The sequence below is a fragment of the Poecilia latipinna genome, unplaced genomic scaffold (assembly GCF_001443285.1).
Source record: "Poecilia latipinna isolate Pla-1442-1.1 unplaced genomic scaffold, P_latipinna-1.0 Scaffold7, whole genome shotgun sequence".
NCBI lineage: Eukaryota > Metazoa > Chordata > Actinopteri > Cyprinodontiformes > Poeciliidae > Poecilia > Poecilia latipinna.
The window spans coordinates 970,236-983,038 of NW_015112623.1; the positions used below are offsets into that span (position 1 = coordinate 970,236).

General features: G+C 40.2%; 1 protein-coding gene across 3 annotated transcripts in view; it reads left to right on the forward strand.

Moving 5' to 3' along the window:
- The first annotated feature begins 312 nt into the window (after positions 1-312).
- LOC106943172 (sex comb on midleg-like protein 2) overlaps positions 313-12,803 on the forward strand; it is a 16,560-nt gene continuing 4,069 nt past the window's right edge. The window contains exons 1-13 of one of the 3 annotated variants that reach the window (XM_015026648.1): positions 313-430; positions 2,277-2,361; positions 2,787-2,861; positions 3,430-3,500; positions 4,861-5,095; positions 5,184-5,272; positions 5,351-5,594; positions 7,478-7,740; positions 8,724-8,817; positions 8,942-9,145; positions 9,232-9,393; positions 9,474-9,602; positions 11,246-11,467. In XM_015026648.1, the coding sequence (XP_014882134.1) occupies positions 2,340-2,361; positions 2,787-2,861; positions 3,430-3,500; positions 4,861-5,095; positions 5,184-5,272; positions 5,351-5,594; positions 7,478-7,740; positions 8,724-8,817; positions 8,942-9,145; positions 9,232-9,393; positions 9,474-9,602; positions 11,246-11,467 (1,810 nt within the window). In that variant the 5' untranslated portion in view covers positions 313-430; positions 2,277-2,339. The remainder of the gene's footprint in view (positions 431-2,276; positions 2,362-2,786; positions 2,862-3,429; positions 3,501-4,860; positions 5,096-5,183; positions 5,273-5,350; positions 5,595-7,477; positions 7,741-8,723; positions 8,818-8,941; positions 9,146-9,231; positions 9,394-9,473; positions 9,603-11,245; positions 11,468-12,803) is intronic. The other 2 variants (XM_015026548.1, XM_015026591.1) reach the window with 2 other exon arrangements.

The window sequence follows — 12,803 nt, forward strand, 5'->3', positions numbered from 1 at the left end:
ATTCACGAAAATGCTGTTAAAGTTACCAAAATGCAATTTACATCCATGTTTCCAATTTTTTCTGTTTTGAACCACAGCAGGAGAATCCATGACAAAGATCCTGTATAAAAAAATATCGAAGAAAGATGAATAACTCCAATTTATTTATCGCATCCCAAAAGTTTGCCCGGCGCAGTCTAGACACTGATTGGATAAGTTGAGTAAACCTTTCTCTGGTTGGACAGGCTCGTGAACAACACATGTGTTTATTGGAGCAGAGAAGCCCCTTGTTGAGTACAGCGTCGTCCAGTTTCTCGTCTCGTGACTCCTCCTCGCTACAATACTATCTTCGGCATAAATTACATGCGTGTAAGCATACACTACATTTGCGAAAAATGGCAGCTGACGAATAGAAAAAAGTGGATCTTCAGTCGAAAAAAAGACGGCACTTGTAAGTTCGTTCGTTAAAGTATATGATATATATTTTAAGAAAATTTAAACTTAGAGCTAGTCGAATCCAAAAACACGTAATTCTGCTTCATGATTTGGAAGAAACTGCTGTAAGAAGGTTAAGGCTAAGGTTAGCCTGCCCAGTTATTAGCCAGCAGCCGTGGCTAGCCAACCGAGCGCTTCCAGTTGTCAACATTGGGCCCAGACTATTACCTGCAAGTGGTTCATGTTGGCGTCGTCTACATATTTTAGAAGCACAAATGTAATGCAGAAATAAATGTTAGCGCAATAATTAATTTAAAGTAAATCCGTCTCGATATTTATCCCCGTTGGCTGGTACCAAGTAAACACTTGCAGGCTGCTGATGGGTGACACACACCGAAGGTGGACAAGGAACAACAAGTTTGAGAGTTAAATATTGTGAAATGCCAAACCCAAAAGAGTGCTTTTCTACGTGGTGAAATGTTTCGGTTATGTTGTAACTTTAGCTACTAATATTAGTAATAACAGTGTACCTAGATATCAGTAACATGAATTTGACTTCAAAAGAATATCTATACTGGTTACCTTCAACGTGAAATATTTAGCATTTTTTTAAACTCAAAAGTAAAAAACAATAGAAGCTTGTTGTGAGATTTTTGTTATTATTATTATTATTCTCAGCAGACATTGTTGTGACATTTTTGGTCTTAGTTGCGTTCACTGAAACATGGAGAAGTTGAGGGAATGTACACAGAGTCGAGGGCTGTCCCAGCACACCCCACGGGCCTGGCCTCTGGAGCGCGTGAAAAAGCCCCGGTCCGCTTCACGCTTCCTGTCTCAGTGGGTGTGGGTTACTGGAAAACCACACTACTGTAGCCGCTAAACGGCACATTTATACTTTTTTTCTTTTATTACTAGTTTTAATAATAATTGTTTTTAGTTAATTGCGTTTAATTAGGTTTACAGTGGAAATAAAAAATCTTCACTTCCCCTTGTTGAAATTTCAAGTTTTTGTGATGTAAAAAAATAATAACATTAAGTTAAGTATTTTCAGTTATGTGTAACTTAATTGATATGTGTGACTTAATTGAACTGCAGGCTGAATTGTATAAACTAATACATTGTTGAAGCACTTTCTTTTTTTATTTTTTATTTTATTACAGTTTCCGGTCATTTCAAATCAGAGATATTCTCTCTGATTCAGTTCTGGGCTCTATTTCTAAACTTTATTATAAGTTCATACTAAGCTCTGTTTATCCAGCAGAAATTGACAGGCATTAGCAACGATTCAAACTCAAAGCAACATGCTGCCACCACCATGCTTCACAATGTGGGCATGGTGTTTTTTTCTTTTCTTTTTTCTTTTTACCCAATGTGCTGTTTGTGGCCATAACATCCAGGAATAGCGTCACATTTTCCCACAAGCTTTAGGAGACTTCAAATGAGATTTTGTATTATTATTTGCAAATTTAACCAAGACTCCAGAGATACGGGGAAAATTAAGTTAAATTAAATTTTTATTAAATTATTGTAATAATTTTTTTAAGGTTATTGTAATGTGAAACAGCCAATGTTTGCCAGACATTCTTGTAGCTCATTTAGTCTCACTGGAGGCTTCTTTGGACTTTTCCTGACAAATTTTTTCTTTTGTCTTTTCATCCATTTTGGAAAGATGTCCAGTTCTTGCTGATGCCACTTTTGCACCATATTTTGTCCAGTTGACGATGAACATCAACGCAGTGTACCTCTCATTATTGCATTTACGCAAAATGTTTGCGGTTGCGACATTGCGCACCTTGAAATTCGGATGATGAATTTGATTTGAAGCATTAAGCATCTCTGACGTTAATCTGTTGTGTTTTTAGATTTTCGCAGACAAACTGGGTGATCATCCCGCACGCCGTTTATCGTCATCCTCATCCGTCAACATGGGAAAGACTCCACTAAAAGGTAAGAGTTTGACTTTCTTTTTCTTTTTTGTTTGATGTAAACAGTATGCTGGAGGTTTTACAGATCCAGGGTTGAGCTTAAAAATGTTGTTTTGGAAGCGTTAGGTGCTGGGAAACATCTACCTGGCTGCTTCAGTTGAGTTTAAAGTGTGTGGGAAACAATTTCACCAACTGCTATTAAGACATCATGTAGTTTTGCGTCACTTAAATCACTTCAGAGCTAAATATTGTCTGTGTGTGCTGTATTCGTATCAATGTTTTCACACATTAGAATGTACGTTTTTTTTTTATCAACAAAATCTTCAAATTTAGGATTATATATTATCTGATTGGTTTAATCCGTTGAAATTGATATTTTACGCGTTTTATTCTAACTGTTGTCATCCAGATAAAGCCATCATTTCTTTTTGCACTTTCTCTGTTCAGACCAGAAAGATGGCAAAAAAGAGAAACTGGGAAAGCCGCTCCCACTGCCAGGTACGACCCCTGCAGCAACTAAAGGTAAATGTTACTGTTTTGACATTTGATTATTAGATTTGATGTCTCTCTCTGTCTTATTTCCAACTTGATTTTGCTTCATTTGAATGTGTTTATTTAGTCAAGTTCTTTTAAATATGACGTGGTAAACATCCGTCTCCTTGCATTAGATTAATAATAGATGTGTTTTTTTCGGCACAGGTTATGGTGCGTCGGTTTTTGTATAATCATGAACCCGAAACATGAACAGAAAAAACACACCCCTTTCGTGAATCTGACTGAGATATAGATATAGCATACGGCATAAAATTGCAGAAGCGTTTTTGAATATTTTTTTTCCCTTTCTTTTAATATATATTTATTGTTAACCAGCAGTTGCATTTTTTCATAATTAAAATAAGAGCAAGGAAATACAAGTGTCATTTATTCAAAAGGATTTCCTGTGGGGAAGCATCTTAGCTTCTACATTTTAAGAATTCAATCAGAACCAATCCGTTAAAGCCATGAAGTGGAATCTTTCATGGACTACAAATGTTTCATTCAGTTTTTTTCAGCTGTTGTTACCGTCAGCACTTTGACTTTTTTCATCTAGATGCGTTCAGCTGGGAAGAATACCTGAAGGAAACCTCGTCCACACCGGCGCCAGCAGGCTGCTTTCGTCAGGTAAGCTTTACTGAAGCTGAAGTTTGATCTTTGGAAACAACCGTCTGTAAACAAGACAGTTTAAAAAGCTGCAGATGTGACTGGCTCTTCACTAAATTCACACCCCCATTTCTTACGTGTAAAGAAAACATTTCATCCTCGTGTAGTTAACTATTGCATTTAGTTTTTATCCCACTTTGTAGTAATTTTGATAAATTGTGAGAGATAGTAAATATAACAGACCAAACCTGCCATGTGATCTGCTGCTAGTAGATATTACTTATTTGTGTCGTGTAAACACATTTCCCTACAAGACGATTATACAAGACAATAAGTTGTCAAAGTGGGGGGAAAACAACACCAGAGCAGGTCAGTTTCAACACGTTTTCTTTAAAACGTCTCACTGGAAGACAGAAACGGCTGAAATACGAAGGGACCCATATGAATCCAGACTGAAATTAGACGTTTGCCTCTTGGAAGGCTTTCGATTTGGATCTTTGTTATTATTTCATGTCTCTATAAATATTGAGCTTTGTCTAGAAAAATTGCTTCGATGACTTAAAGGCCTTACAAAGCCTTACATCTAATAGCTGAGTCAAGTTCATTTGTGTAACATTTTTGTGGAACAAGATAGTTCAAAGTGCTTTACATCATAAAAAACATCACATAGAGATTATGAATTATGGAACAAGAAATAAACATCACATTTTGTCAAAAGCCAGCTCCAAGATCATCAGGCAAATATACTCCTTCTCCATGTTTGGTTCTGGTTTCAGGGATGCAGAGCGGAACCAGAACCAGAACACCTGAGTGGTCTGGAAGGTTGATGCAATAACAGCAGATCCTTAATCCTCCAGTAAAGTGTTAGCATAATGCTCAGGAGGAGCGCAGCAGACGTCACGGTCGGACAACAGGGAAGCAAGATGATGTCCCATCAGAACATCAGTTCCCAAAACCACACAAAAAAATCCCTTATAAAAGCGCACGCGGGATCAGTGCGACCCCTGTGTCAAAAGCTTGTGAGATCAAATTGACTGCTGGAGGGTTAGTGTATTGTGGTGCTAAGTCATTCAGTGTTTTATAAACTAACAAAAGTATTTTAAAATCTAAGCTACAGGGAGCTGATGTATAAGGTTTAGTCCCCAAACATCCAGTTTTACTTTGTTTTTACATTTACTAAAAGAAAATATTTAACCAGGTTTGGCTTGAAAAACACAAAAATAAGTTATCAAAGTTATATTACACTTACTTAAAATACTAACATATGACAATGATGTATGATTTATCTAGGTCATATTTAGGTGACTTTGTCCATTAACCTAAACTGTGCTTCTTCTGCCTGAGGCATAAGTGTTGTAAACCTATCACACTGTGTCTGCAGGCTAGAGTCCCTCCCTCCAACGACTTCAAAGTGGGCATGAAGCTCGAGGCTCACGACCCTCGCAATTCCACCTCGGTTTGTATCGCCACGGTGATGGGCTTAACCGGGGTTCGTCTCCGTCTCCGCCTGGACGGCAGCGACAACAGCAACGACTTCTGGAGGCTGGTGGACTCGTCCGACATCCAGCCTATCGGCACCTGCGAAAAGAACGGAGACATGCTGCAGCCGCCGCTGGGTAAGCCCGACACTGCGACACATCGCTGAACCTCAGACAAGAGCGTCCTGCAGCTGCTCGGGTCTTAGTTTCTTCTTCTCTCCCGCAGGATTTCGTATGAATGCCTCCTCCTGGCCCATGTTCCTGTTGAGAACCCTGAACGGAGCAGAGATGGCACCAGTGACAGCCTTCAAAACGGTTTGTACCGACTCCTTTAAAAACTCTAAAATCACAGCAGCGTGCCGACATTTTAAACTTATTAATTTTGGTCCTTAGGAACCTCTGAGACCTCCTCAAAACGGCTTCAAGCCAGGCATGAAGCTGGAGGCGGTGGACAAGAAGAACCCGTACCTCATCTGCCCCGCCACTATCGGAGAAGTGAGAGGCGACGAGGTGTTTATCATGTTCGACGGCTGGAGGGGGGCCTTTGATTACTGGTGCAAGTACGACTCCAGGGACATCTTCCCCGTGGGCTGGTGCTCCCTCACCAAGCACAGCCTCCAGCCACCAGGCAACAGTGGTAAGTGTTGGACTCTAGGTGGCAGCAGATATTTGCGTCAGATGTTAGGGTTGTGGGAAGGAGTGGTTGTTTGTAAACAGTGTTTGATTTAATCCTCCCCGTCGAGTTGCAGCGCAGCAACTTAAACGTTCCTTTACAGTCCTTTAGATGTCTGGGAAAGTGTGGGAACATTATTCATTTCCCCATTTTATTCTGCTTTTTAAGTCATTTACATTTTATTAAATGTGCTTTTGCAGCTTTTTGTGACACATCAGACTCTGATTTCTAACTGTTTTCAGTTCAGTATTTTTGTTTTTGACTCTTTCAAAAAAAAAAAAAAAGGCAGCTTCAGAATTTTTTGGGGACTTTTTGAGCATCAAATCAAGTTGAACTGGTCCTGTCTTTAGTGCTACAAAAAACTGAAATGCTTTTGAATTAAAAAAAAAAAAGAAAACACCAGTGGAAACATTATAAAAAGCTGCTCAACAATTTAGAAGTAAATTGTTACATTTTATTACATTCCAAATAAAATGTTAACTTAAACAAACATATGGTTTGTTGATGTTTACTTGTGGGGTTCCAGAAGGTTCTACGTTTGGGTCAGGGTTGTTTATTGTGCAGAAAAAAGGTCCCAAATTGTACTTCAAAGAATTTTCCTTTATTTTATTCATATTTGCTAAGCAAATGCATGGTTGAAGATTTCTGAAAATTACCAACAATTTTAGCATTGACCTACCGAAAAAGTACAAGTCTGGAATAAATTACCTGTAGAAACTGAGAATGCTGTTTACATTGAACAGTTTAACAATCCCACCCATGTAATGTCAAAATGTATTGATTTATGTTAGTAGATGGTTGAAAAAACAGCAGAGCTTCATTTTTTTTAAATGCGTCTTGTCTGAATAGAGAACAGGCAAACAAGATGGCTGCTTTTACCGTGTCAGATTTGCTCTTCAAAAGAGGTGATGTGATATATTTTCATACACCATCTGTTTGCTCTGGATAAGTATTTTTTTTGTATTTTTTTCACTGCCTGAAGTTTCAAATAAGTCTATCTGAGTTTGAAGGTCCAGATTTCCTTTTGGATCTCTTGGAAAGTTTGTGGATAAAATGCAGGAAGGCATATGGTAAGCACTGAGCCGAGAGAATTGATGTGCAGAAACGACGCAGCGTTTTCTGTCGGTGTGTTAGTGTGGCTGTCTGGGTGGGACGGAGCAGGAGGACAATTTATGTGCTTCACATTTCACCCGTTTACATTAAGGCAGGTCTGTCCTGTGTCTGTTACGCCGCGTCTCAGACTGAGTGGGTAGAGAGAGCAGAAGACTCTCCGACAAAATACATCGAGATTTACGATACTCACTGAAGGGTTTTATGTTTCTGTTCCAACGTTCTGCTCAGGAATAAGCCACAGGCTTGGAGTGGACAACAACAGAAATGTTATTTTAACTCGCTCTCAGAACTGTTTGGTGGAAAAAAATTGCAAAATGAATTTTTGGTCGTCTATTTTTGTTTCCAGATGATTTCTTAATACAACTAGCTTTAAGTTTTCAGAGTTTCACAACAGCACAGTTCCAAACTATGTCGGAAACAGGTTCAAAATCTGACAAACTAGATATGAACTTAGATTAATTTGTAGGTTTATCAAATGAAAATTTAGGCCTATTGTTAAAAAGAGATATTCTTCTAAAACTGAAAAAAGTACATTTGTTTTTTTCTCTGCAATGTTTAGTGAATCTGATATTGATAGAAAAATTGATAGATTTTTTTTGTGTGTGTTTTGATCAAAACCGAGAGATAAATTGAAATGTGACAGAAGTGTCGTACTCTCTCCTCCTCGTGTTCATCCTCTCTCCTCGTGTTCGTCCTCTCTCCTCATGTTCGTCCTCTCTCCGCTGTGCTTTCAGTTACTCTTCCGAAGAACCTGCAGATCCTGCCGTCGTCTCCCTCCAAACCCAGCAGGCGCTCCATGCAGTTGCCCTACAGATACCCCACTCTGCCCGCGCTGCCCGTGAGGAAGGGGGTGAGAGGCCGTCGGCCCAAGAGCGAGACGCTCGCTCTGCTCAAAGCCGTGGCGGAGGCCGCGGCTTCCCACAACGGAGCCGTTCCCGACGACACGCCGCTGGTGCCCCGGGTTCACAAGAAAAGAGGACCCAAATCAGGAAGTAAGGTGAGCAAACCTGGAATAGCATCACCTCATCTGACTTTACGCTGCTTCTTCAGGGTTTAAATGTATGCATCTAAAATTAAAGCTTTAAAATGTTTTAAGTTCTTTATTTGTTGTCTTAATTTAAGTTAAATATGTTAATTTCAGGTCTTAAATTTTATCATGAAAGTATTTATTTGTATAAATGTATTTATTCCCCCACCACCGTCAGGCAAAAGACAAAAGTTTGAGTTGCCCACAGACTTTATTTCGTTCTGTAACTCAAGGCGTATGAGGCTACCGCTAACTAGCTGCTAATATACCATTGCTAACTAGCTAGGCAGCTTTATTGCGTGTCACTCTGTCATGGGTGATGGGCTTGACACACGGGGTGCGACCCACCACTCCGGATGAAACACAATGTGGCGACAACATCTAAAGTTTCATGTTTTTCATCTTTCTTGTGTCGTACAAGCGCAAAATTTTGCAGACAAAAATAAAACGGCACTTCAGGCTGTCACCTCAGCTGCCAGCCTGAAGTGACAGCCTGGAAGCTGTCACTTCGTCTTGCAAGATCCATAGGAAATGAACAAAGAGGGAGCAACGTCACCATCCATGTGTCGACTCTTTTAGGCTTAAATTTATTGATCAACGATGTTTGTTTCTGACTCTCGCTCATTTCTGTTGCCAATCCACATGAAGATAGGTGCATTCTGTGCAATAAAACAACTTTTAAGCTAGATCACAACGTGTGTTACAGCTCTGGAGAGCCACATGCAGTGTGAGAAGAACAAGAGACTAATGAATTTTAAAAAATTTTGCTATCCTTTATTGTGATACATCAGGATCCCCCAATCACCTCCTATATTTATACATATTTCGGTCTTAAATTTCATTCATAGTGGTATTAAAAAGTCTGAAATTTGTCTTTCTGAGATTTCTAGATACCCTGTTCTGCAGTTCCAACAATTTATTGGAATTCTAAAGCATTTCTACTGTTTCTGTAGCGAAAGTCCAAGCTTCTGCAGAACCCGACGCAGCTGCCAAGCATCCAGGTTCCACAAGAAAACCCTCCCTGCCTCAACTCGGTGGTTTCAACAGGTACGGCTCCACCGTCGTTTGCTTCCCGGCGGCGCTGCTGGACGTTCGGCTTCGACTTAGAGACTCCACTCAGCCGGTCCCGATCTGTTCAATGCACCTCTTTGTGTTCCTGTCCCGCCCTCAGTGTGCGTGTACGTGAATAAGCACGGGAACTGCGGCCCCCACTTGGACAGGAAGCAGATGCAGCGCCTTCCGGACCACTTTGGGCCGGGGCCAGTGAACGCCGTGCTCCAACAAGTGGTCCAGTCATGTATAGACTGCGCCTACCAGCCAAAAGTCCTCCTCAGCGCTCTGCAGAGTGACTCGGGGGGAGGCGAAGCTGTCAAAGGTAAAAAACACAGATAAGGTTTTGTATCATGGGGAGGGAAAAAAAGGAGCATATTTAATGAGTTTAACATGAAAATGTCTTCAAAGTGAGAACAGACGGCGGTGTCCGTGTGATCAAACTGCCGTCCGCCTCCAGTGCTTCCTTCGTGTTACGCTTCCTAGAGAGCATGTGCCGTCACCTTCAGTGTGACAACCTGTTCAGCAGCCAGCCGTTCAGCCACTACACCGCCTACGACAGGAACAAGTCTGGTAAATTAATCGGCCGAGCTGCACGCAGCGGTCTTGTACTGTTCATAAAATGAGTTTTTTCTAAATGTTTTGTCTTCCAGTGAAAGAAGAGGCGCTTGATGTTCCCTCTCTGGCCCGGGGTGGTAAACGCAGCCTCTCGGGGGTCTCTCCTCCGTATGCCGCCCCTCTCTCCCCCAAACATTTACGAGCCGAGGCTCACCCATCTGAAGGTAGCGCTCATATTTCTAATTTTTTTAAATTTTTATTTCACTCTATAAAAAGCCTAGAGGAAATCCAGGAAATGTTGCAAACATTTTCCGTTTGCCGTATTTCTGCGCTGAATTCAAAAAGCAGATTGCTGTAAGTTCAGCTGATGCAGCCAATTCTCACCATTGAAAAATATTTCAGTTTTTTATTTTCATTAACAAAGAATGGGTAAATAAAAATCATTATGAAAAAAAAAAAGAAAACTTCTGGCATTTCCAGCTTATTAATTTAAAAGCCTGTCAGCCTTTCACCATGTTCAGGTTGGAAGATCAAAATGATTAAACTGAGCAACTTTTCTTGAATATGTTCAGCCCTCCTGTTAGTAGAAAAACTAGAGAGGGGCAGATTGATCCAAAGTATTGTTGTGTCATATCGATACTAGCATGGTAAGATTTCTACTTTTCTTTCACGACCTCTCTTGAAGTTTTTATTTTATTTTTGTATTGCAGTTTTCCAACTCTACTGTAAAAAAGACTTTGCTTGAATTTTCTCTCAAACGATAGTTTTTTGCACTTTATTTTGAAAAAAAAGCACAAAAGTTTTATTTGTTTTTCTATTGTTTCTACTTATCATGTAAATATGTCACTGAAGTATTTTGTAGACACCTATAAACTATCTAAATTGTGTCTTAGGTTTTAACAAAATAATTCCACAAATAAAATAAAATAAAAAAAAAAAACACACATTAACTCCTCAATGCCAGAAGTTTGACGATATCATACTTAATAAGTATCGGTATCGGCAATATAAAAAAAAAACAAAAAAACAAGCTGGTTCTGAAAATAGCCAACTTTTGAGTTTTTTACTTAGGACTTCTACACCGAAGATTGTTGTTATCACTGTGAGCTGGTAGAGTTTTAGGTTCAGGGGCATTACCCTGTCAAGATATCAAATTATGCTGGACTATAAATTGTCCCACTAATTATTGCGATAACCGATATTATCATTTGGAGACCATTTTCAATTAACATATTGATAACGGCGCAATCAAGCCTGTCCTCTCAGAGACCAATAAACTTTAATTTTGTACAGAATACTCCACACTGTGACTGAAAGACATTTTATATGTCCAAAATAAAACATGACAACAAGAACCAAAACATAAAAACCACACACAACCCAAATGATAAATAAAATCTGTGTAAACAAAATAGCTCTTCAAAAAATATGAATCATCAGGGAGGATAAATTATTGTGCTCATTTTAATTTATCATGAGAGGAACTGCTTACTGCGACAGGCTTCCCAGCTGATCACTGATCAGGGCAGGTCAAGTGAAAGATCTCCTGTTTTCTTCTGCAGTAACATTTCGCCAGACACTTTTTTTTTTTCTCCCCACACAACCTATGTGACGCAACCAGCTCTGGTATTTACTCTGTCTGTAATTTACCTAAATATAGATTCCCCCATAAATGCATGTGTCATACCTCGTTTCAGCGTCTGCAAAGTGTCAGCGCAGAGAGCTGCTGTTTTAGCTCAGTAGCTCTATTTCGGGAGCAGATCTGCCTTTGCGTGTAGTTTGAGGATTAGAAGCGGGCGGACTGAAACCAAACACCGTGAAAAGGCCGACGGTTTTGAAAACCTCTTTATGTTTTCCCCCCTTTCAGCAGAGACTCTGCCGCACGAAGAGAACGGCCACATCAAGGAGCAGCGATACATGGACTCGGCTTCCAACTCCATGACCCCACGACCCCAAATGGCGCGGAGCTCCTCCGAGTACCACCCTCAGGCCAGCAGCCTCTACCATCACAGCGGCAGCGCCGCGATGCGCCGCCACTCATCTAACTCGGCAGAGCTCAGCTCGACGCAGCCTCTCAGACGAGTCGAAGGTACGCCACGAGTCCCGTCGCTGCTTTACACGTAGACGTGTCGCGATAAGCAGTAAATCAATAGATCGCATTAATAATTCAAGTGAAGGCGATCGTTTTCAGGTGCGTTCTTGTTTGTTTTCGTCGCGTCTGTCTCTCTCTTTCTACCAAAGAGGCTTGACGACAAAACGCTTCACTCCGGTGCATCAAGTTGCTTCTCCCCTCCTCGTTTCCTTAGTAACGGGCTCAACACGCAGGAAGCGACAAACGGCACCAACAATGGGGGGGAATCCAGCACACGGGACGCGACAGTCCACAATCACTGAGATGTTTAATCAACAAAATACAAAAAGGCCAAAATGGTAGACAGTAGCCATGTTTCCGTTAAAATTGTGCAAATTGAAATTGTGAAAATAAATTTGCCTACATGACAATTAAAAAAAAATGTTTTTTTAACAAGAAGATTAAGTAATTTTTCAGCCATATAGACATAGATGTATTTAGTAAAACTGCAATGGAAACACTTTTTTCGTGACACGAGTCATGGGATCAACAGCCGGATGTTGCTACTGACAGAGACGATGAAGAAGATGACAGGAAGTGTTGGATGGATGATTTTGTTTTTGTTTTTTTTATGGATAATGTGCAGCAGCTCCACCAGAGCTCTCACAGCATCCGTTCATAAAACGTTGCGCGTCATTCAAACATGTTGAATCCATAATTCTTCTGGAAAATCTCAGATTTCCCCAAAACAATGCGTACGTATTGTCACTGCCATGATTTTTAATGAACAAGCTTACTTACTTATGCGAGATTTTAATTTCTCTTCTTATGTAATGGAAACACAACAATTGCAAATTTGTGTTTAGTTTTTTTCCCCCCACATTAGCAGAGCACAAAGATTTGCACACGTTTGCAGTGGAAGCGCAGCTGCAAACACAGAATCCATTATCGCTAAAGAAAATGTTTGTTTACAGACACTTCAGAAACCATGTTATTTGTTTTAGGTTTGCTTATTTATTTTGATTATTTAACATTTTCTTCTGGTTCCTGTGTTAAATGTTCTTCAGAAATTTGTTTATTGATATTTGCAAGTTTGCACTTGCACTATTATGCCATTTTTATGCTAGTCGTTAACAAATGATATTGTCGTTCATCCCAATAATTTCTGGGGTAATTATTCGCCCAGCAAAATTTGTTTAGTCGTTGTTCCGCAAGAACGCTACATGTACTCTGTGTGTGTGTGTGTGTGTGTGTGTGTGTGTGTGTGTGTGTGTGTGTGTGTGTGTGTGTGTGTGTGTGTGTGTGTGTGTGTGTGTGTGTGTTCTTCGGGAGGAGCTAGCTCCACCCCGGGTTG